General features: G+C 44.5%; 1 protein-coding gene across 4 annotated transcripts in view; it reads left to right on the top strand.

The window, feature by feature from the left end:
- Positions 1-2,804: 2,804 nt before the first annotated feature.
- Positions 2,805-24,008, top strand: part of HEPHL1 (hephaestin like 1) — a 37,415-nt gene continuing 16,211 nt past the window's right edge. For 3 of the 4 annotated variants that reach the window (XM_081909598.1, XM_081909597.1, XM_081909599.1), the window contains exons 1-9: positions 2,922-3,116; positions 8,350-8,594; positions 9,423-9,635; positions 12,480-12,659; positions 14,419-14,673; positions 17,122-17,290; positions 18,430-18,569; positions 18,781-18,912; positions 19,806-20,017. In XM_081909598.1, coding sequence (XP_081765724.1) covers positions 2,947-3,116; positions 8,350-8,594; positions 9,423-9,635; positions 12,480-12,659; positions 14,419-14,673; positions 17,122-17,290; positions 18,430-18,569; positions 18,781-18,912; positions 19,806-20,017 — 1,716 coding nt within the window. In that variant the 5' untranslated portion in view covers positions 2,922-2,946. Of the gene's footprint in view, positions 2,882-2,921; positions 3,117-8,349; positions 8,595-9,422; positions 9,636-12,479; positions 12,660-14,418; positions 14,674-17,121; positions 17,291-18,429; positions 18,570-18,780; positions 18,913-19,805; positions 20,018-24,008 lie in introns of those variants that run through there. The other variant, XM_081909600.1, reaches the window with a different exon arrangement.

Here is a 24,008-nt window from a genome sequence, read left to right as displayed (position 1 = left end):
GGAGCCGGCGTATAGCTCCCTCGGCCAAAACATTTGGAGTTCCCCCAAATCTGCTGATACCTGCCTGGAGTGCTGCAATAAGCATTATTTGAGTTTTGCCTCTGGATAATTGATGTTAATGAATATATGCAAAGGCCTTGTGAGGCAATAAGTACCAATTAGGTTAAGTAAAGGGAAAAGAAAATATAAGACTGGGGAAACGGGCTGAATTAGCAGGAGGTGTTTTGCTAGCATAGCACTGATGCCACTCACGAAGAGTATAATGTGAGGTAGGAGATCATATTAGCATTCATTTTCACCACCAGCAAATTATTTGATAGGGGACCTTCACTGGAGTTAGATGAAATTATTATACATACATCATGTAGTATAATTTATATTAGAGTAGTGTAGATTGTTGCATATGGGACGCAGGTGGTGCTGTGGGTTAAACCACTGTGCCGCTTGGGCATGCTGATCAAAAGGTCGGCAGTTCTAATCCCTGCGACGGGGTGAGCTCCCGTTGCTCGTTCCCTGCTCCTGCCAACCTAGCAGTTTGAAAGCATGCTAGTGCAAGTAGATAAATAGGTACCACTCCGGCGGGAAGGTAAATGGCGTTTCTGTGCGCTGCTCTGGTTCGCCAGAAGCGGTTTCGTCATGCTGGCCACATGACCCGGCTCCTCAGCCTGTAGAGCGAGATGAGCGCCGCAACCCCAGTCATCCATGACTGGACCTAACGGTCAGGGGTACCTTTACCTTTACCTTTACTAGATTGTTGCATACAAACCCACACACCCCTCTAGTAATGCATGCTGCCTTGAGGTTCTTTTTGGAAGGGTGGGATTAAAATGGAATAAATAGGTAAAATGACTTGAAATGTACGTACAGACTCATGTATGAAGGCTATCATAGAATCATAGAATTGGAAGGGACACTGAGGATCATCTTGTCCAGGCATGTCCAACTGGTCGATCGCGATCTACCAGTCGATCGTGGGGCAACCCTGGTTGATCCTGGTTGATCGTGTGTTCCTGATTGATCATCCCCCCGCCCCCCAAAAAGCTGAACAACTTTTGTTATGTACTGAAGTTCTCACCCTGGCCACCAGGGGTATTGTGTACAGTGGTACTTCAGGTTAAGAACTTAATTCGTTCTGCAGGTCTGTTCTTAACCTGAAACTGTTCTTAACCTGAGGTACCACTTTAGCTAATGGGGCCTCCCGCTGCCATGAAATTTCTGTTCTTATCCTGAAGCAAAGTTCTTAACCCTTTCTGGGTTAGTGGAGTCCATAACCTGAAGCGTCTGTAACCTGAAGCGTCTGTAACCCCAGGTACCACTGTATATAGTTTTCACTCAGGTCCACGTAAGTTAATTTAGGCGGGAAACCCTGGGTTGTTGTTGTTGTTAATAACTTTGGTCAATCCAATGGGCAGATCACTGCCAGTTTTTTTTTATAATGGGAGTAGATCGCAGTCTCTTGGGAGTTGGACATGCCTGACTAGTCCAAGACCTCTGCAATGCAGGAATATGCAGCTAGCTGAACCTGCAACCTTGGTGTTATCGACACCACGCTCTAACTGACTGAACTATCCAACCGACTGATTAATAGCAACTAGTCGCAATGATTACGTTTTGCAGATGTTGTTAAACTACAACTCCCATCAGCCCCAGGCAGCACATGTAGTCCAACAGCATCTGGAAGACACAAGGTCCATGAAGTCTGGCTTACTACAACTGGGTCAGACTGCCTAGTTCAGGAGTAGCCAACTGATTCTGTTGGACTACAACTCCCATCAACCCTGACTGGCTAGGGCTGATGGGAAGCAGAGTCCCACAATGCCTGGAAACCACATGACTGGTTACTCATGGCTTACGTCACAATAAACCTGTTAGTCATTATAAAGTGCTGTGATATTATTTGCTGCTTTTGCTGCAAGAGATTTGCATTGGTACCCCTCTGGAAGATATAATGATGCGTGCATCGAGGAACATTTATGTGTGAATGAACTTCCATGTTTGCTTCTATGTATGAAATCACATCAAGAACATAAGGACGTAATATGAGCCTGCGGGATCAGGCCAACGGCCCATCGAGGACGTCAATTTATATGCAGTCTTGTCACAGCACAATATTGCTATGAGTTTGGGAGAGGAGAAGATTTGCCATAAACTCACAAAATAAGCTAAGTTTCGCCAATTAACACTAAGCCAAGCACTGTTTTGTTCAATTTAGGATCACAGCTTACTGGAAAACAGAGCAAGGAGAGGCTTGTCAGAGCATGTCAGTGTACCATCCTGCAGACAGACAGGAGTCGAAGAAGACAAAAAGTCCCCATTACAATGGTACCTCTGGTTATGTACTTAATTCGTTCCGGAGGTCCGTTCTTAACCTGAAACTGTTCTTAACCTGAAGCACTACTTTAGCTAATGGGGCCTCCTGCTGCCGGAGCACAATTTCTGTTCTCATCCTGAAGCAAAGTTCTTAACCTGAGGTACTATTTCTGGGTTAGCGGAGTCTGAACCTGAAGCGTCTGTACCCTGAAGCGCATGTAACCTGAAGCGTATGTAACCCGAGGTACCACTGTATAACACTTTTGCACCGTCCTTTTCATACAGTACGGACGGCTGCGGGGGGAATCGCCCAAATTTACAAATAAAGCGCTCTCTTCATTTAGCTGGAGGGACAAACAACACTAAGTCACAGTTTCAGACACGCGGGCCTTCAAAGCCTGGCAAGAGGCTTGTCGCCATGGCAACCCCACACCACAGGCCCTTTTTCGGCCAGCTGGCTCAAGTTCTCTGGCCTGTGCCCTCATCAGCCCCAAATTGCTGCCTGGGAGGGGCACGGCTTTGTCCATTGCCTTCTGTCTGACTAGTTGGAATGTGAGTGGGCAGGGCTGAGGTGAGCGCACTTTGGCTGCCTCTCGCTTGAGTTGCACACACACACACACACACACAAACACACAAATGTCTTTCGTGAAGCGAGCTGCCTGCCTTCTAACCAGCCTAATCTTCTGGCGTTTGTTTTTAGCAGAAGCGGCTACCAGGACGTACTATCTTGGAATTGTGGAGGAGAACTGGGACTATGCACCGAGTGGCGAGAATCTGATCACAGGACAAAATCTCACGGAGGATGAGTAAGTCAAAGCAGGAGTCCCTGCTGGCGTCTTCTGAGTTTCTACGGTCGCTTTTAAAGTAGTTAATTCACACTCGCCCACATGATGCATATTGGGCTCAGTGCTTTCCAAGTTGTTTGCTTGTGTGTTTGTTTCCTCCAAAGAAGCATGTCTGGGCAATGAAACCAGTTTTCGAAGCGACCTTAACATGCATCGGAAAGCAGCATAGGCTGGTTCAAACGGCAATGCGAGGAGTTTTTTTAGGCTGCCCATCGTTTCACAGTTGCAATGTGCATTTAAGGTGCACTGCTACAGGTCTGCACACTTAGCAATTAAATTAAATTAAATTCCAAGGGATTTGGAGGGGAGTCAAGACCTGTGCTGCGGTCCTTTTGTAATTACGCAAACTTTCCTAAGCTTCAGTACCACAGTGCAACTGCCATTCAACTGCATTTGACTTAGATGATTATGTATTTATGGTTGAGCTATCGTACTTGTATCAAGAGGAGTAAAGATCACAATCTAAACACGCTTACTAAGAAGTAAGTCCCAATGAACTCAGGGTGGTGCTTTTCAGACTATTTTCGGGCGGGAGCTTTGGTCCTCACAACGGCTGCGCTTTTCTTCAAACCAGCTTCCATTTGATTTGAAGACAAGCCCAAATCGAACTGTGGCGCAGAAATTTTAGGCAGTGGCTGCGCATGCGCACATGATAGCACATGCGCAGACAACATCAGTGAGTTGGAGTTAGACGTGGGGAAAGAAATCAGGTAATGTGAAGATATCTCTGCCCCCTCTCTGGTCTGACTTGAAACACAGCGGAAGTGGGAGTTGACTTTGCTGCGTTTCAAGCCGCTAATGTGTTGAAGTGGGCCTTGAACTGTGGCCCTGCTGATCCCCACACACATTCACACCCCAAATATAGATTTCTGAGAAGGGTCTTTGGTGTAAGCCAGTCATGTCCGAAATCCGTTTCGGGGGGCTAATCCGGCACGCCGGTTGGTTTAATCCAGCCCCTGTGATAGTTTATTAGTTTATTTCCTGGGGTAAAATCCTAAAAAACCTCAATCCTAAAAAAACACCTCAGTAACTTCAATCATTAAAAAAAGCTCAACAACTTTGGTCGGCCCTCACAGCCCTTCACTTCATCAAATCTGGCCCTCTTTGAAAAAACTTTGGACACCACTGGTTTAAGCAGAGAGAAGGGGGCACTTGCATGGCGATTCACATGTGACAATTCTTCAGAATTCTTTGGAATGCAGGCATAAATCTCTGGGACAGAAAGAGAACCATTTTTGAGAGATTAAGGTCACTACCAGACAACCTATGTATCGATCATTTATCCTAATCTGTTTGCAGAATGTTAGGAAGCTTAGATGATACGAGCTTTTAAAGCATTTATTTTGACAAGCAAGCATCACCCCACTCTCCCCAGTGCCTTTCCGCCATCACTTTCCTTATCACAGAAAGTCAGATTTGGGCTTGGGGGCGGTTGTTGCGCAAGAGCACCAAGTCAACTTTAGTTGTGCAACGTGAGTCTAGAAGCACCCAATGCTGGCATTCTACAGACGATCTTCTGGTAAGCTACATTAAAGTAAATGGGACTTGCTTGTGAGTCAGTAAGCATGTATATGCTTGCACAGGAAAAATTGAAAAGCTCCTATTATCAATGCATAAAGGAGATGCACGCTTTATGAAACGTTTATTGATTGCCAGGCATCTGATGTTTTTGATGTTTTCAGAGCCTGCTGTGGCCTTCAAGCTTTGTGGATAAATAATGACTTCTACATAGGCTTGCGTGTTTGCAAGTAACCTTGTAGACAAAATCATTGGAAGGCGCAGGTTTTATAACACTGATGAAATGTGGCTTCATCTGAGTGGTTTGAGATGGATAAACAGAACAATTTGTATACGTGATGGTAGAAGCTTTTCTGCAATTATATGGATCTGCACTAAATTTTCAGTGCTTTTTTCCTTCAAAAGGCTTCAAAAGTTGAATTTCTAAGTTTATTTTAACTCTTTGTTGCATGTTAAAATGTTGTTGCATAGTGTTTGCTTCTGGTTTTTCATGACCAGTGCAGTGCAGGACGTAGCAAATTCTTAGAATTCCAAAACACTAGCCACAGTCCTTTGCAGACATTCCCCAGATCAAATGTAGACCTGACAAGTCTACTCACGCTCCCTTCCAGATTAGTGTTTTATTGTAGGTGTATTCTGCAACATGTTTAGGGTTGCCATACGTCCGGAATTTCCCGGACATAGCCAGGATTCGGCCGTCAGAAACAGTGTCCGGGCAGAAATCGCTGGAATGTCCATGAAAATCCAGACGTATGGCAACCCATGTCGGAAATGTAGATTTTGGCGAATTTCCTTTAAAATAGCTCAGAAACTTAATGTGTTGTTGTTTTTTCAGATTTTGCAAAAATAGCTAAACAACTTGGCAAAAAAAAAAAAAGCTGAACAACTTTTGTGTCCAGATTTTCACTTTTTGAAATACAGTGGTACCTCGGGTAACATATGCTTCAGGTTACATACGCTTCAGGTTACAGACTCCGCTAACCCAGAAATAGTACCTCAGGTTAAGAACTTTGCTTCAGGATGAGAACAGAAATCGTGCTCTGGTGGTGCGGCAGCAGCAGGAGGCCCCATTAGCTAAAGTACCTCAGGTTAAGAACAGTTTCAGGTTAAGAACGGACCTCGGAATGAATTAAGTACTTAACCCGAGGTACCACTTGTTATGTACTGAAGTTCTCACAGGAGGGGGATACTGTAGATAGTTTTCACTCAGGTCCACATATGCAAATAAGGGATTGAAAGTGACATTCAGTGATTGGATAGTTACAGAAAATGGTTACTGTTGCGTTCTAGTGGAACTCTATATAAGCAGGTTGGCCGAACCCTTCAGTTCAGTTCTGTTCTGGCCTGTGAATAAAAAAGAGCTGTTTGAAGAATTGCTGTGTCGTCTGATATGTTCACCCACAACTTAACACCACTGTATGGCTACCCTAATTGTTGGCACAATGACAGTGTATTAGAGGTGGGGGGGGGTTCTGCTTTATTAGCTGTTGTGTGACGCTTCCCCTTATGCTACACCATAATTGCTATCCAGAGGGCAATTTGCAGAATGAAAAGTTACAAGATTACAGCAGGAAGTTAAAGGAAATGAAGCAGTATGGCTGCCCCAAAACCTTTTCAGGCACAGTGTTGAAAGTAGGATTGTGTCTTGGCAGAATCATGAGCACAAATCATTGTGAATGTGCAATAAAAAGGATGTATCGAGGGGCCCTTAATTAAGCAAGCTAAGCTACTGAAGTCAAAATTCCCAGCAAAGTCGATTCTGCAATTGAATTGTGAACTAATTCATAATGGCCTCTTTTTCCACTCCACTAGCCAGTGTTTGTTTCCTACACCCTATGTATGGTTACAGCCCTGTAGGGCCGGGAGTTGCAAAAGAAATGCATGTGCCATGCAAAGGGCAAGGTACATATTGATGCTTGCCAGGTGTGTGGGGGCTGAGAAGACAAACAAGAGATGGCTGCTAGTTTACATTATGGGACAATGAAAGAAAAGTCATCACGAAATGGGGAAAATGGCTCCAAATATTCACTCTCAAGACCTAACTCAATGTTGCCAGCATCTCACATATTTTCTCTGTGCTGCTTATTAATGTTTAGTTGAAGTAGATGTGTAAAATGGGTACAGTGGTACCTCGGGTTACATACGCTTCAGGTTACATACACTTCAGGTTACAGACTCCGCTAACCCAGAAATAGTACCTCAGGTTAAGAACTTTTCTTCAGGATGAGAACAGAAATTGTGCGGCAGCAGCGGGAGGCCCCATTAGCTAAAGTGGTGCTTCAGGTTAAGAACAGTTTCAGGTTAAGAACGGACCTCCGGAACGAATTAAGTACTTAACCCGGGGTAAAAGTAAAGGTAAAGGGACCCCTGATCATTAGGTCCAGTCATGGGGTTGCGGCGCACATCTCGCTTTATTGGCCGAGGGAGCCAGCATACAGCTTCTGGGTCATGTGGCTAGCATGACTAAGCCACTTCTGGTGAACCAGAGCAGTGCACGGAAACGCCGTTTACCTATCCACCTGAGCGGTACCTATTTATCTACTTGCACTTTGGCGTGCTTTCGAACTAGGTTGGCAGGAGCAGGGACCGAGCAATGGGAGTTAACCCTGTTGGGGGGATTCGAACCGCCAACCTTCTGATTGGCAAGTCCTAGGCTCTGTAATTTAACCCACAGCGCCACCCGCGTCCCTTAACTCGAGGTACCACTGTATTATTATTATTCCAGTGGTACCTCTGGTTGCGAACGGGATCCGTTCCGGAGGCCTGTTCGCAACATGAAAAGAACGCAACCCACAGCGGCGCCTCTGCACACGCGCGGGTTGTGATTTGCTGCTTCTGCGCATGCGTGTGATGTCATTTTGCACGTCTGCGCATGCGCGAGCAGCAACACCTGGAAGTAACCCTTTCCGGTACTTCCGGATCACCGCAGGACGTAACCTGAAAGAACGTAACATGAAGCGGACGTAACATGAGGTATGACTGTATTATTATTATTAGTGAAATGGTATCATGATGTCAGGAGCTGGGCACAGGAGGAATGGTGGAGACCGCCTCCCCAGCTTGACCCTTCCAGGGAGGAGGAGGAAGAAGACAGTTTAGAATTACAACAGGAAGGTCACTATTCGGAGGCAGATGAGGAGGAAAGTTGGGAAATAATGGGATTGGAGGAGGAGGAAGCAACAGGCAAGCAACAGCTGGCAGACACAGTGTCTTTAGAAAGCATTCCAGACACACACCCCTCTTCCAGAACCCGGCGAGCCTTGAAAGTAGGAGAGCAAAGAGCTCAAAGACAGAGGGCACGTAGCAGCACCCATAGGAGAGACAATGAGGTTGACGAATGAGGAAGTGGGAGAGACGAGGGGTGGAGATTCACTCGGGACAACACCATTATCCAAAAGGCTGGGTTCTATAGCCTCTCTCTGTAAATACTGAATAAAAAGCAGATAGTAAGAACCATTCCCTTGTCTTTGTACGTTCCTGGGCAACCAGCTGTGAGTTGCTGGCAGCAGCCTGACAGATGATGACATTCAGTGTTTACCTGTTCCCTACATAAGTTGATTGGTTCTCACACATGGAGCGCTTGTGTTGGTGTTTCAAATCTCATCTTCCTCATCTGTTCCATATGATTCATGGATTGAAAATTAACTTAAACTCACTCCCCCCTTTTCTACTGCAGAGAAGCAATTGTCTATGTGAGAAGAGGCCCCAACAGGATAGGTCGGGTTTACAAGAAAGCAATTTTCAAACAATTCACAGACGACACGTACTCCCAGGAGATCCCCAAACCATCTTGGCTGGGTTTTCTAGGTCCAGTTCTGAGAGCCGAAGAAAGAGATACTTTTATTATTCATTTGAAGAACTTTGCTTCCCGGCCTTATTCTGTACATCCCCACGGAGTCTTCTACGAGAAAGATTCTGAAGGTAAAACAAAGATTTGCTTTTCCTCTTCTGCTGTTTCAGATTCTATCTCTTTCCTCTATTACTCCTGGGCAGTGGGGTAGCGTGGGTTATCAGCACCCGGGGCAAGGCAAGTAATTTGCGCCCCCTAACCCATGGATTTGCGCCCCCTAACCCATGGATTTCCCTAACCCCCAGATGTTGCGCCCGGCCCCCCCTGCACCCCCCACGCTACACCACTGCTCCTGGGAGCCAGTATAGTGGTTCAGGTAGCATGTTGGAAACTTGACAGACGAGGCCTCGGTTCAGATCTGGGCTCACATCAATTTGTCTGCAGAGGAATGTAATAGAGGCCTGCTGGGTCAAACCAAGAGTTCATTTGCTCCAGCAGTGTGGAAACTTCATTAGCCTGAGGACCACATCCCCTCCCAGGGAATCTTCGAGGGGGTGGGGTGTCACATGTCAGTGGTGGGCGGGGCCAGAAGTAAAAGTGGGTGGAGTAATAAATGTGACTCTTGCCTTCGTACAGTAGGCTGTGCAAAAGCCAAATATTTTTATACCAGTATCAGGTGGTGGGGCAGGGCAATGGTGCCTAACCTCACATCACAGCCACGTTCATTAATTTCAGTGGGTTTATTCTGAATAAAACCTACTTGAGTGCTGCCCTATATTTACTTAGCCGCTTTCCCACCTTTTCTCTTTTTGCAAAAGTGATCAAAGCAACTTTAACAGAGAGAGAGAGAGAGAGAGAGAGAGAGAGAGAGAGAGAGAGAGCGCTAAAATGCTCATGTGTAAGATGTCTAAAAGGGCACACAAATAACTTCCTTTTTTTTTTTTTACGTTCCTCCTCAGGAGCCCTCTACCGAGATGGAACAGGTGGCAAAAGCAAGGCTGATGATTTTGTTCTCCCTGGTTCCAATTATACATATACATGGCAGGTTACAGATGAGTTTTCACCTACACCGGCAGATCCACGGTGCCTGACTTGGATTTACCATTCGCATATCGACACGCCAAAAGATATCAGCACTGGGTTAATTGGGCCGCTGGTGGTTTGTCGAAAAGGTACGGAACATGTCATGCCAAGTGCCTCTGTGGCAGCAAGGTTTGGTTAAAAAATTCAGGTCTGCATCCACAAATTCTGAAACGTTCAGCAGTTGTACCTTTGCATGACCTCTGAGTAGCCTAGCCCATTTCTGGTGTCCAATTCACACTGCTGGTTATTATGTTGAAAGCCCTAAACAATTTTGAGCCAAGATACCTAAAAGAACCATTTCCTCCCATCAAGTCCCATTGATAGCTGGGGAGTGGGGGAAAGGAGAGAGTATTCTCAGAAAGCCTGAGTTGCAGCATAACAAAGAGTTTTCTCTTCCAGCAGGTTTTTGACCTGCCAACTTGAAGATATTTTTAACTGGCCCCTCAGAATTCATATCTCTTTTACCTGCTGTGCTCCTGTACTTTAACGGCATTTTTTCATCTCTGCCAAGCTAAGCAGTTGGCTCCTTACCTCTCTCGCCCTGACCTAGCCACTGTGATCCACGCGACAGTCACCTCCAGACTTGATTATTGTAACTCACGCTACGTGGGGCTGCCCTTGAGACTGACCCAGAAACTCCAGCGGGTGCAGAATGCCGCAGCGAGATTCCTTATGGGGTCCTCACCACGGGATCACATTCACACAGTGCTATACCAGCTGCACTGACTCCTGGTGGAGTACAGGATCAGGTTTAAGTGGACAAACGCTGGCTCCCTTGGCCAATAAAGTGAGATGAGCGCTGCAACCCCAGAGTCGGTCACAACTGGACCTTATGGTCAGGGGTCCCTTTACCTTTAACCTTTAAAGCCCTATACGGCCTAGGACCCTCGTACCTACGGGACCACCTCTCCTGGTGTATCCCATGGAGGACTTTACAGTCTTCAAACAAAAACATCTTGGAGGTCCCAGGCCACAGGGAGTTTAGGCTGGCCTCAACCAGAGCCAGGGCTTTTTCGGCTGTGGCCTCGATCTGATGGAACGCTCTGTCACAAGAGACTAGGGCCCTGCGGGAATTGACATCTTTCCGCAGGGCCTGCAAGACAGAGCTGTTCCACCAGGCCTTTGGCCAAGGCACAGCCTGGCCCCCTCCTTTGGTAATCCACACAGAACTCTAGCCCAATGGTTGCCATTAATTTGATTCTGAATTGATTTTAGAATGCTGTGCTTACTTTTACTGTTGTTAGCCACTCTGAGCCCGGCTTCGGCTGGGGAGGGCGGGATATAAATATATTATTATTATTATTATTATTATTATTATTATTATTATTATTATTATTATTGTGATTTTTCATGGCAACTGCAGCCAGAGCAGGTGAGGTTCCATTGCCCTCCTGCCTTCCAAACGCCATGCTTCTCTGCTGCTTACTGAGAAGAAGAGGAAAGGGGAAAAGCAGTGGGAAGTTAGGCAGCAGGAGCAACATATTGACTCTGCCACCGCACCCACACCATGCCAACCTCCCCACTGCCTTGTCCCTCTTGGGAAGCTGCAATGAAGTCTGGTGCTGGGAAGGCAGGAGAGCAATGCATCCCGATCCATCCCATTAGCTGGTTCTGTCTATAGCAGATACACACAAGTGCAATTATTGCAAATGATGTTGATAGGAGTTGGGTATGTTCAGCCTGGGGAAGAGAAGACTGAGAGGTGATAGGGTAGACATCTTCAAATATATGAAGGGCTGTTTTCTGCTGCTCCAGAAAGTAGAATGGATTCAAACTACAAGAAAAGGAGACTCTGACTAAACATCAGGGAGAACTTTCTGGCAGTAAGAGCTGTTCAACGGGAATAGACTGCTTCGGAAGGTGGTGGACTCTTTTAAACAGAGGTTGGATGACCACTTGTCAGGGATTCTATAATAGTGACAACAACAACAACAACAACAACAACAACAACAACAACAACAACAACAACTTTATTATTTATACCCCCCATCTTGCCAGGTTTCCCCAGCCACTCTGGGCGGCTTACATATAAAATGGCAAAACATTAGTCATGAAAAAATTACCTGATACAGGGCTGCCTTCAAATGTCTTCTAAAAGTCAAAAAGTTGTTTATTTCCTTGACATCTTATGAGAGGGGGCCACTACCGAGAAGGCCCTCTGCCTGGTTCCCTGTAACCTCACTTCTCAAGGTGAGGGAACCACCAGAACGCCCTCAGTGCTGGACCTCAGTGTCTGGGCTGAACAATGGGGGTGGAGATGCTCCTTCAGGTATACTGGGCCAAGGCCTTATAAGGCTTTAAAGGTCAGGACCAACACTTTGAATTGTGTTTGGAAATATACTGGGAGCCAATGTAGGTCTTTCAAGACCGGTGTTATGTGGTCTCGGCAGCCACTCCCAGTCACCAGTCTAGCTGCCGCATTCTGGTTTAGTTGTAGTTCTTTAGCTGTGATGCCAGCACTGCAGGATGACTGGATGACCTTTGGGGGATCCCTTCCAACTGTACAATTCTATGAATCTATAAATGCTGAAAGCAGCAAAGAGCTTTCCCAAAAATAAATCTGGAGTATAAATACAGCAGCAGGTGATGCATTCCTTGGAGGTGGGTTTGCTGCCCCTGTAGATTCTGTTACCCGAGGCAGGTACCTCACCTTACTTCATGGATGGGCCGGCCCTGGCCCTTCCCCATGTACTGTTGTGCTGTTCACGAGTAAGGCCTATCCCATGTTCTTGGTCTGTAATTTTAAAGAATCCCCCTATGCAATTGCTAACAACATCATTTACATACATAATATGTACTTAGACCTTGAGTCTGCACACTGATTTCCTACTCGGGATTGATTTCAAGGCAAGAATTTTTAGAACTTGTGAAGTGGCTCCAAATAAATTAAAGGGTTTACAAAAAAACAAACTTTTACGTGTTTGCTTTCTTAGGAACATTAGATGATGCTTCAGCGCCAGCGGCCAATGCCACAAAAAGCTTCGCTCTCATGTTCAGCATCGTAGATGAAAATCTCAGCTGGTACCTGGATGAAAATATAAATACCTTCTGCTTGGAACCCAGCACTGTGGATAAAGAGGACGAAGATTTCCAACTGAGCAATAAGATGCACGGTGAGCTGTGCTGCAGGACAGGAAGAACAACGCTTGTTTTGCAATTGCTGCCAGATTTGGTTGCAATTTCTAATTGCTGCGGCTCCTCTTCCTTTCCTTGTGAGAGGAAATAGTCTGGGTTTGTGTCAGGATATTAATGCCGCCTCTTTCGTCTGCTACCCGCAGCTTGAAACACAGGCCAAGCCAGACTAGGTGCCTTCAGTTCAATCCTGAGGCAGGTTCCTCAGCTTTGAGTCACCTCAGCAGCTCCTATAGGGAAAAAAAGCAGAGGTTAGGCAAGCAACCCATTGTGAAATGCCTTTCATCAAGGGAAGGCAAACTAAGGGCCGGATCCAGCCCAATCGCCTTCTAAATCCAGCCCGCGGACAGTCTGGGAATCAGTGTGTTTTTACATGAGTAGAATGTGTCCTTTTATTTAAAATGCATCTCTATTTGTGGGGTCTGCCTGGTGTTCTTACATGAGTAACATGTGTGCTTTTATTTAAAATGCATCTCTGGGCTATTTGTGGGGCAGAGGAATTTGTTCATTTTTTCCCCCTTCCAAAATATAGTCCGGCCCCCCACAAGGTCTGAGGGACAGTGGACCGGCCCCCTGCTGGAAAAGTTTGCTGACCCCTGCCTTTCGCCATGAGTCCCTAGGACTTGAATGGAGGGCCTCTGGGTTTGTGTGCTGCTTCTCCTTGTGGTGAAGCCCTGAACTGCATGTTGCAGCATCAACCTGAGCAGTTTAGCATCCTCAGCCCCTGGACTGACCCCATCAGGCAGGCTGTCCTTAGGATCTGGGCAGGAAGGAGTTTGAAGGTCTCCCTGTTCCAGTTGCGCCTTGTTTGAGCAGCAAGTTTGTCCCTGAGCTCTGGCGTCTTCCTGTATTCTTGGGTTCTGACAGCTGGCTTGTTCCTAAATGCTGACTCCTGCCTTTCGCCATGTCCTGTCTTTAGAATCGTAGGGTGAGATGCAACTAAGTTGTTGAATGAATGGACTTTCTGCTGCACAAGAAAAGGTGCAGCAGAGGGAGAAAAGGTGGGAAAGTCTTGTTGCATGAGCAGATCTCCTTCTCCACCTGAACGCCCCGCTTAGTGCGATGTTGAATTCCATTCATAGAATTGGAAGGGACCTCAAAGATAATCTAGTACAACCGCCTGGCAATGCAGGAAACTCACTACTACAGCAACCCCACGAGAGTGGCCATCCAGCTTCTGCTTTTAAAACCTTTGATGAAGGAGAGTCCACCACTTCTGAGGCAATCTTGCTCTTTGGCGCTGACTTCTGGACTCATAACTCTGTGCTCACCTCAGACATCTACTCCTGGCCCACAGCTGTCAGTGTCTAGACCCCAGAATCCATCTCTAACCCCATCTTCAGGCATGGGGACCTCTTCCAACTGCCCAACTTTTCCCTTCTCTGTTTTTCTTCCTTTTGTCTCATGTCCCTTTGGTTTTCTTTGTTTTCTTTTTCTTATTCTCTTCTTCTGTCTCTTTCACCTTTAAATTTCATATCTTAATAATAATAATAATAATAATAATTTATTTATTTATACCCTGCCCATCTGGCTGGGTTTCCCCAGCCACTCTTTAAGGAGAAAAGGGTGATGATGACTTCGTTTGAAGCCATTTTGCTTCCATTACGTTAGTGAAATAGAGAACAAGAAGGAAAATCTTAAAGGTGGCACACATTAGCTGTTTCAAAATGAATCTCCCTGTCATTCATATCCCTGTAACTCGTGGATTATCTTTTCTTATATTGTGTTATATGTTTCCAGCAATTAACGGTTATGTTTTTGGAAACCTCCCTGGCCTGGAGATGTGCGCTGGTGAATTGGTGTCCTGGCATTTGTTTGGGATGGGGACCGAGATCGACGTTCACTCTGCACAGTTCTTCGGCCATACTTTGCTTAACAGAGGCCACAGGATGGATGTCATCAGCCTCTTTCCGGCCACTTTTGTGACAGCAGAAATGATGGCAGAGAATGCTGGGAAGTGGCTTTTGACCTGTCAAGTCGATCATCACATACAAGGTATCTATGCACCATTCGAGAAAGGTCAATAGACATTGCAGTTGGGCCAGAACAACTACTACTGCTAGTAATATTTTATATACAGTGGTAACTTGGGTTAAGTACTTAATTCATTCTGTAGGTCCGTTCTTAACCTGAAGCACCACTTTAGCTAATGGGGCCTCCTGCTGCTGCTGCGCCACTGTTCTCATTCTGAAGCAAAGTTCTTAACCCGAGGTAATATTTCTGGGTTAGTGAAGTCTGTAACCTGAAGCGTATGTAACCTGAAGCATATGTAACCCGAGGTACCACTGTATCAGCATCGGTGTGGATAGTGCTGTACAGAGCAGAGCACAGGTCTTTGCCCCAAGGATCTTACAGATTCAACACCAAGGAAACAAAAATAATAATAAGGGGAAGGAACTGGAAGGATGAATAAACAGGGAACTGATATACATTGGTTTCAGTTGTACTGTGTGCATAGGCTGAGGGTACAGGATGAAATACAGTAGGCCATGGGAACAAAACGAAATAAATGCATAAAAGGTGACATATCAGCAAAGGTTTCTAAGCAAAGAAGTTGACATTCTACACAGTGCATCGACCTAGAAATGATTCCAGAAATGTATTGTGTAAGCTATTTTTTTAAAAAAGCCATATAGCAATAACAGGTTCTGTTCCATTGATAATAATTGCTGCTTCTGGCGGCTGCCAACTGGGACTAATGTTTTCCTGTTGTTTCCCTGTTTGTTGCAGGACTGTATAGGCTGCATCTAAATTAAAAAGTGCTCAAAATGACAAGCAATAATAACCAGGCAGCCACAGCAGGTCCTTCAAACAGCACAACATTTTTTAAAAAAGTATTATGAACAGCCATAAATCCCCATATGAACCAACCCAGAGCCTGCAATCATCAGTCTGAGGCCCTTTGTGTTCCCATCCTTCACAAGACGTCCAGAGGGTGGCAATATGAGAATGGACCTTTTCTGCAGTCACTCCCCGTTTGTGGAATGTTCTCCCCAGGGAGGCTTGCCTTGTGCCTTTGTTGCATTTCTTAAGGCACCAAGCAAAAACATTCCTGTTCTCCCAGGCCTTTAGCTAATTAATGATCCATGGCTTTTTAAACTGGGGGGTATTTGGTTGGTTGGTTGGTTTGTTACTATGTTATGTATTTTTTTTTTTTTATACAGCAAACTCCACTGTGAGCCTCAGATGAAGGGCAGTATAGAAATTTAATAAAATTTAATAAAAACAAACAAAGAAGTAAAGCACAAGTTAAACAGTAGAGGGAACCAACCAATAAAAGCAGCATTTAACCAACTTACTTGGCACTCATACTGTGTTCTGGTTCCCAGGAGGAGCCCATGGGGCAAGGTATGCCAGCCAGCAAGGCAGGTCCATTGTTTCAGCACCACGGAGAGCTCCCAACGAGCCACTTGTCCAGGCAAAAGATGGCAGTGAACTGATACTTTCTGAGCCTCTGTCTCCAGCCCATCTCTCCTAGACTTCATCCCGTTTTAGATAATTAGGTCGCATTCACACCATTTAAAGCACTCTTTTCCCATTTTAACAGCCCTGGCTTGCCCCAAAGATTTACTGAAGCCTGTTAAGGGTGCTGAGAGGTTTTCATGAAACCTCACACAGGGCTACTATTACCAGCTCCAGCGTCTTTTAAAGCCATCCAAGTTGACAGCCATCAGTATTTTCTGTGGCAGCAAATTCCATAGTTTAGCTATGTGCTTTGTAAAGGACCTTCTTTTCTGGGTCCTGAATCAATAGGGGCATCAATAGGGGCATTGCTCCATTGCAACCTTGATAGTTCTAGTTGACCCCTTGAGCTGTGCACAGTGTTCCTAATGCAGTCACACCGCAGATTTCTATAACTGTTATGTACTGAAGTTCTCACCCTGGGCCAGCAGGGGGATACTGTAGATAGTTTTCACTCAGGTCCACATATGCAAATAAGGAATTGAAAGTGACTTTCAGTGATTGGATAGTTACAGAAAGTTGTTACTGTTGCGTTGTAGTGGAGCTCTATATAAGCAGGCTGGCTGAACCGTTCAGTTCTGTTCTGGGTCTGTGAATAAACAAGAGCTGTCTGAAGAATCGCTGTGTCGTCTGATATGTTCAGCCACAACTTAAAAATAACAGCATTATGATATTGGCAGTTCTCAGCTCCTTTCCTAATAATTCCTAGCATGGAATTTCCCTCTTTCACAATATTTTAACCTTTGCTCATAGGGGAAATTGTTCCATCCCCTTGACAATTTTGGCTCCATTTGTTTGTTTGTTTGTTTGTTTGTTGTTTTTCTACCTCACCTTTGTCCCAACTTGTGATTCATGATGTTGGTACTCTTTTGGCATGCTACTGTGCCCCCTGACAACCCAGTTTGGAAATTACAGCATTAGCATAATTTATTGCATGGTGAAACCAGATCAAATTAAAGTGTGTCCTTTCCTACACTGTAGCTGGTATGATGGGATTCTACAACATCAAGGCTTGCGGTCAAAACATTACCGGGCCTTCACAGAGTGGTCAGGAAAGAAGATACTTCATTGCCGCTGAAAGAATTTTGTGGGATTATGGACCTGGTGGTTTTAATAAACTCACAGGGCAGCCTTTAAATGCTACTGGCAGGTATGTGTTGTGATATTATTTGTTTCTTCTTTTCCCCTTTTAGCTGAAAGCTGACATTTTTACTGATGTTTTAGTTACTGTTATGTACTGAAGTTCTCACCTTGAGCCAGCAGGGGGATACTGCAGATAGTTTTCACTCAGGTCCACATATGCAAATAAGGAATTGAAAGTGACGTTCAGTGATTGGATAGTTACAGAAAGTGGTTACTGTTGTGTTGTAGTGGAGCTCTATATAAGCAGGCTGGCTGAACCCTTCAGTTCAGTTCTGTTTTGGCCTGTGAATAAACAAGAGCTGTTTGAAGAATCTCTGTGTCGTCTGATATGTTCACCCACAACTTAACAGTTACCTTGTTGTTATTTTGTATGCTGTATGCCACCTTTTTCTAAATGAAATTGCAGTCTATAAATAGTTTAATAAATAGGTTACTGAGTTAACTTATGCACCAGGTTTTTGCTATTGTTTTTAAAGCCCATGTGGAATAGCAGATTGAGTGCTTGACTTAAATATTAGAAACCTAAGTTTGAAATCAGTGTGATAGAATTCGATATTATTATTATTATTAAAAATTTGTATACTGCCCTATATCTGTAGATCTCAAGGCGGTTCACAACATAATTTATTACAATCTGAAAAACACAAAATTCATAATAAAAATAAGAATGAAAACAAACCAATAAATGGGTGCAGTTGAAAGAAGAAGCCTTGAGACTCCTCCTTGTCTCTTCCCTGATAACTTGTAGAGAAATAAAATGATGTTGTTATATTCCGAACTGGAACTCGGCATTGTCACACGGTGCATTTAATTTCTCTGCACGTTACCTTAGGAGAGAAAAGAAAGTGATGCCGGACTTCTGCTTTAGGTAGGAGTTCCATGTCTCTCATATCATCTTTATCTTTCTCTCCCCTTGGGCTATTTAGCCTTTGGATAATGGCTACCTATCAGTCTAACCTTCCTCACAGGGTTGCCGTGAGACTAAAATGGCGGCTGTGAGCTCCCAGGAAGAAAGGTGGTTCTCCAAAAAAAAACCACAAATTGATAAATCTATTTTGTGCATAATCTTACCTGTTTGATTTAAATTGAGCATTTCAAATCTGTGGTCAGCTGTACAACCGGTATCAATACTTTGTTCTCTCACAGCGACTCAGCACCTTTCTTCATACAAGGAGATGACCGAATCGGAGGGCAATATTGGAAAGTTCATTATGTGTCCTACACCGATGGAAAATTTACTCGCAAAAAGAAGCAAACAGAAGGCGCCACTCACCTTGGCATACTTGGTACGCCTTGTGGTTTTGAGTCTTTTTCTGGCACTGGTTTCAGTCCCGCTACGGTCTCTCACACTGGAAGTTGTGGCCAGGCACTCTGAGAGCATTTCTCCTATCTGAGCAATGTCCCTAACCAAGGGGACGGGGGCAAGCAGGGAGACGTTTTGAAGCTCAGTGTCCCCTTTCCCAAACCAGCTCATTTCTCTTCCCTGCTCTCCCCCAGGCCCAGTTATCAAAGCTGAAGTCGGAGACACCATTTTGGTTACTTTTGCCAACAAAGCTGACAAGAACTACAGCATGATGCCTCATGGCGTAGCTTTCAGCAAATCGTCAGAAGGAGCCCCTTATGAAGATGGTAACTTTATTTATTTATGTATATTGTTATGAATTTGAGGCGGGGGTCATTCTGGATGATGCCCCAAGTTCCTTCCATTTCTTGGGATCCTGTACCTGTAAGGGGTAGAATGTATAAGAGCAAGCTTGCCCAACCAGTCCCTTGGCCTAGGTAACGACTTGGGGTTGACTAGTTAAGCACCACAACTGGCATAACCAACAAAGTTGCTCTGTGCCATAGAACAGAGCCTTCCCCAGCCCTCAACTAGCTGCTAGGTGAGAAAACAGTTGCCAGAGTGGTGTGTGACAGCTGAGCAGAAAAGGACTGGAGGCTGAAAGCTGCAGAGAGGAAAGGGTTCTGCTCTGTCCTGGGTCTAAAGCTGTGACGAATGGAGGAGCAAAATCCTTTGGGGGTGTCCATGCTGTGGGCCTCCCCCATCCTTTGCTCAGGCTGTGCATATCTTAACATAAAATATTATATCCCAAAGACACCGCAGTCTTCATCCACTTTCATTCCAAGGAAACCAGGTGAGAGCAGGAACCCCTAGAGTCCCTCACTGCTCGGAGATTAGAGTGGCATGAAACAATATTTATTTATACATTTGTACACTGCTTTTTCATGGAAAAAAAGCATGCCTAAAGCAGTGTACAAATTTCTTAGGTATCACAGCTGCGTGAAGAACAGCCTAAACAATCTATCAGTCAAAATAGAGGAAGAGAAAGATAACAGCTTGTCATCCAAAAAGGGGGAGGGGAGTCACATAGAAAAATTAGCCTGATCCAACTACAGTTACTCATTTAAATTCCATTGCTTTCTATGAGGATATTTACTTGAATGATCTTCTTTTATTATTCTGTGTGTGTTACCGCAAGTTTCGTCTAGGAGGGTGCTTTTTCACCTCCTTTTATTTTTAGGGCACCAAAAGCCGGGGGCTTATGTTAAACCCGGCGAGACCTTTAAATACAAATGGAGAGTTCCTGAAAGTGTCAGCCCAACGGGCGATGATCCACCATGTCTCACCTACCTGTATTATTCAGCAAATGATCCTGTCATGGACACCCAGTCTGGTCTTGTGGGGCCTCTAATAATCTGCAAGAAGAATACTTTGGAACCAGACGGAACACAGGTACTAATTCTGATTGGTCCATGTATTTTGAATGGCTGAGAGCGTTGGCTGAGCCCAAAGGGTAGCATGTTAAGCAAATCCAGATCTGAACTAAGTTATATTGATTGGGTCTACTTACAACATAAGAACGTATGATCAGAAAAATCATTTTCTAGTTCCGCTTTAGGCCTCCAAGGGTCGCTAATCAAATGCCCCTTGGAAGCTCACAACAAGAAAATGAGATAACAAGGAAGTCTGCTGCCCCTATAGATCCTTCCACCTGAGGCAGTCGCCTCGCCTTGTCTCATGCATGGGTTGGCCCTGGGTTTAGACAAAATTCATGGAGGATGCTGAAGATTCTGTTTGTACACTGAATGCTGCAGAAATGATTTGATATTGCAGTGGAGTCTTTATTTCTCATTTGTTGATGTGAACCTGACATCCCAGACATAGAAACACAAAGAGAAAGTTGCAAGGATCAACCACTCCCTTGCAAAGATGATAAGTTCCTCTGTAAAATGCTTGTCAAACATAAAATAAAACTACTCTTGAACATGGTGCCTGGAAGGCAACGCTTTGGAGTATATAGATTTCTCCCTTTCTTTTTTATCCTTGGAGGTGCTATGGAATGGTTTATGATCAGAGTCCGAATTGGGAAAGAGACTTTTTATGACAGCTTGAGCAAAATTTGGAAGGAAGATGACTTTGACACTGAATAATTTAGATGAAGTGAAATCTGAACTTCTAAATCCTACTTGCCTTTCACATCTAAATTAGGAAAATTACAAGTGTTCAGACTGAACGATGACTGTTTTGAGTCCCATGAAGTTTTTGCTATTCAGGTTTCCTTGAAGAAGATGCTGTAGTTGTCTTATTGTAGTCACAGCTACCCAGGAACTGAACAGTAAGGACCGGTTATAATATTTATATCTATTTCAGAGGCTGTAATTAATTGTACATCTAAAACATTTCATCATTGGTTTATTGATTAATCATCTGTTTTCATAAACCCTTCCACAAATAATAATAAAAAGAGATCTCTTTGTAGGGGTGGGGAACTGTGCTCCTCCAGATGTTGTTGACTCACATCCTCCCTGAGCATTGGCCCTGTAGACTGGGGCTGGAGGACGGTTGAGTCCATCAACACCAGGGAGGGGGTCACAGATATCCCTACCTGCAGCATGGCCAATGGTCAGAGATGGTGCAGGTTTTGCCAATCAACATCTGGAGGGCTATGTGTTCCCCACCCGTAACAGGTGCTTTAGGAAGCGGTCTGTAGCCTTGTCTTGTTACCAGTAAAAGGGAATTGCTTCAACCATCATAAACGCATAGAATTGTTGGAAGGGATGCTGAGGGTCATCTGGTCTAACCCCCTGCAATGCAGGAATCTCTGCTAAAGCATCCAAGGCAGATGACCATCCAACCTCTGTTTGAAAACCCCCAAGGAAAGAGAGTCCATCACCTTCCAAGGAAGTCCTTTCCACGGTCGAACTTGTCTTACTGTCAGAAACTTCCTGATGTTTAGTCGCAATCTCCTTTCTTGTAACATGAATCCATTGGCTGGAGTCCTACTCTCCAGCAGGAGAAAGCAAGTTTGCTCCATCTTCCATGTGGAAGCCCTTTAGATATTTGAAGATGACTATCATATCTCCTCTCAGTCTCCTATTTTCTAGGCTAAACATACCCAGCTCCTTCAACCATTCCTCATAAGGCTTGGTTTCCAGACCCTCAATCATCTTGGTTGCCCTCGTCTGCACACACCTGTTTGGTGGCAGCAAACCTGTAGAATAGAATTTTATTATTACAGTCACAGATCAGTTCCGGCTCACTTACAATATCAGGAAAATCATAAAACACAACAGGATACATTGAATTGCTATTGGGTATAACAAAGACAATTCAGATATAGCAGCAGTTAAAAATACGTATTAAATCTTGATCACTAAAATATAACCTAAAATTGTAATTTAAAACCTTAATCATTTTGGTAGTACAGCTTGTTCTCTAGGTTTTATGGCAGTCGCACAGAATTTGGCCACCCGTAGCATGATCTCTAGATCCTTGTCCTCTACCAGGAGTTTTAGACATTGAAGTTTGGACCCATTTGGAGATTTTTGTATAACAGGAGTGATAAATACCGAGCGTATACCCCCGTAGAAACGGCAGTGTAACAAGACATGAGAGGCAGTTTCTACCTCCATCAAGCCGCAGGGGCAGACTCGTTCCATGTATGGCACCAAACCTGCGTACACTACCTTGTACAGTACACTCGTTGAATGTTAAAAGGTAAAGGGTAAAGGGACCCCTGACCATTAGGTCCAGTCGTGGCTGACTATGGGGTTGCAGCGCTCATCTCGCTTTATTGGCTGAGGGAGCCGGCATACAGCTTCTGCGTCATATGGCCAGCATGACTAAACCACTTCTGGCAAACCAGAGCAGCGCACAGAAACGCCGTTTACCTTCCCGCCGGAGCAGTACCCATTTATCTACTTGCACTTTGAGGTGCTTTCGAACTGCTAGGTTGGCAGGAGCAGGGACCGAGCAACGGGAGCTCACCCCGTCACGGGGATTCGAACCGCCAACCTTCTGATCGGCAAGCCCTAGGCTCTGTGGTTTAACCCACAGCGCCACCCGCATCCCTTTCGTTTAATCTTACGTGTCAATAAATGTATTGTGTACACAGATTTCACACTTGTTGAATGTGAACACCCACATATCAGAAAATCGTTGAGGTGGAAGGGATTCAAACCAAGTGTGGAACGACCACATAGGTGCATAATCAGATGAGGAAACACTGCAGCTTAGAGGGAGTGCACAAAGCTAAAAGCTTCAATCTCTAGGATCTTCAGTTAGGCTGGGAAAGACGCCTCCCTGAAACCTTGGAAAAATGCTACCAATCAATGTAGACACGTTTATTTCTAACCAAAACCTCTTGGACTAGATTTATAATCCTGTCAAAGAGATTTTTTCTCCTTCAATTTGGTTAATCCTTTTAATTCAGGATGCACAATTAGGAGCTGTTTTAAGAACGTCATTTTCTAGGTGGTTAAACCTGTGAAACAGCAGTTAGTCCAGGGACATGTTCTAGTTTTGTTTTTAAATAGCACAGTACGTTTTCTGTATAATATATAGCACAGGTTATTCATGATGGGAAAAGCTTGCTCTTTAAGAGCAGAGTGTTGGTGCTGACCTTTAAAATCCTAAATGGCCTTGGCCCAGTATACCTGAAGAAGCATCTCCACCCCCATTGTTCAGCCTGGACACTGAGGTCCAGCTCTGAGGGCCTTCAGGCAGTTCCCTCATTTCGAGAAGCGAGGTTACAAGGAACCAGGCAGAGGGCCTTCTTGGTAGTTGCACCCACCCTGTGGAACACCTACCCACCAAATGTCAAGGAAATAAACAACTATTTGACTTTTAGAAGACATCTGAAAGGCAGCCCTGTTAAGGGAAGCTTTTAATATTTAATACTGTATTGGGGAAACTCAGCCAGATGGGTGGGGTATAAATAATAAATTATTATTATTATTATTATTATTATTATTATTATTATTATTATTATTAACCTTTAAAATAGTTAGTCACCAAAGAAAGCAGCAAAACGTGCCGCAGAAATTCCCGGATGTTTTCTGCCTTCAGACGCCCCCATGTATAAGACATCCCCTATTTGGGAGGACTCTGATTTAAGAAAATGGGGGGGGGGGAGATATCCATGTATAAGATGCCCCTAAAATTTTGACATTATATTTTCGGGGGGAAACCTAGTCTTATATACGGGAAAATACGGTAAATATTAAATTGTTGTTGTTGTTGTTGTTGTTGTTGTAAACCAAAAGATCCAGATCTTAGAATCATGAGTGCATTCGGCTGAAAGGGCCATGCAAACTTTCTTTAATGTTGAGTGGGAGAGATTCCTGAAGCTATTGTAGAGTATTTTATAGCTCTGTATTTAATACTAGAGAAAGTGTTAAAATTTAGCATTGGAATGTTATTTCATTAATGAAAGATTCTAGCG

This window comes from Podarcis melisellensis (assembly GCF_964234715.1).
Source record: "Podarcis melisellensis genome assembly, chromosome: 4".
Lineage (NCBI taxonomy): Eukaryota > Metazoa > Chordata > Lepidosauria > Squamata > Lacertidae > Podarcis > Podarcis melisellensis.
The sequence above is the reverse complement of the archived record's forward strand: the minus strand, read 5'-3'. Positions and strand labels throughout refer to the sequence as shown.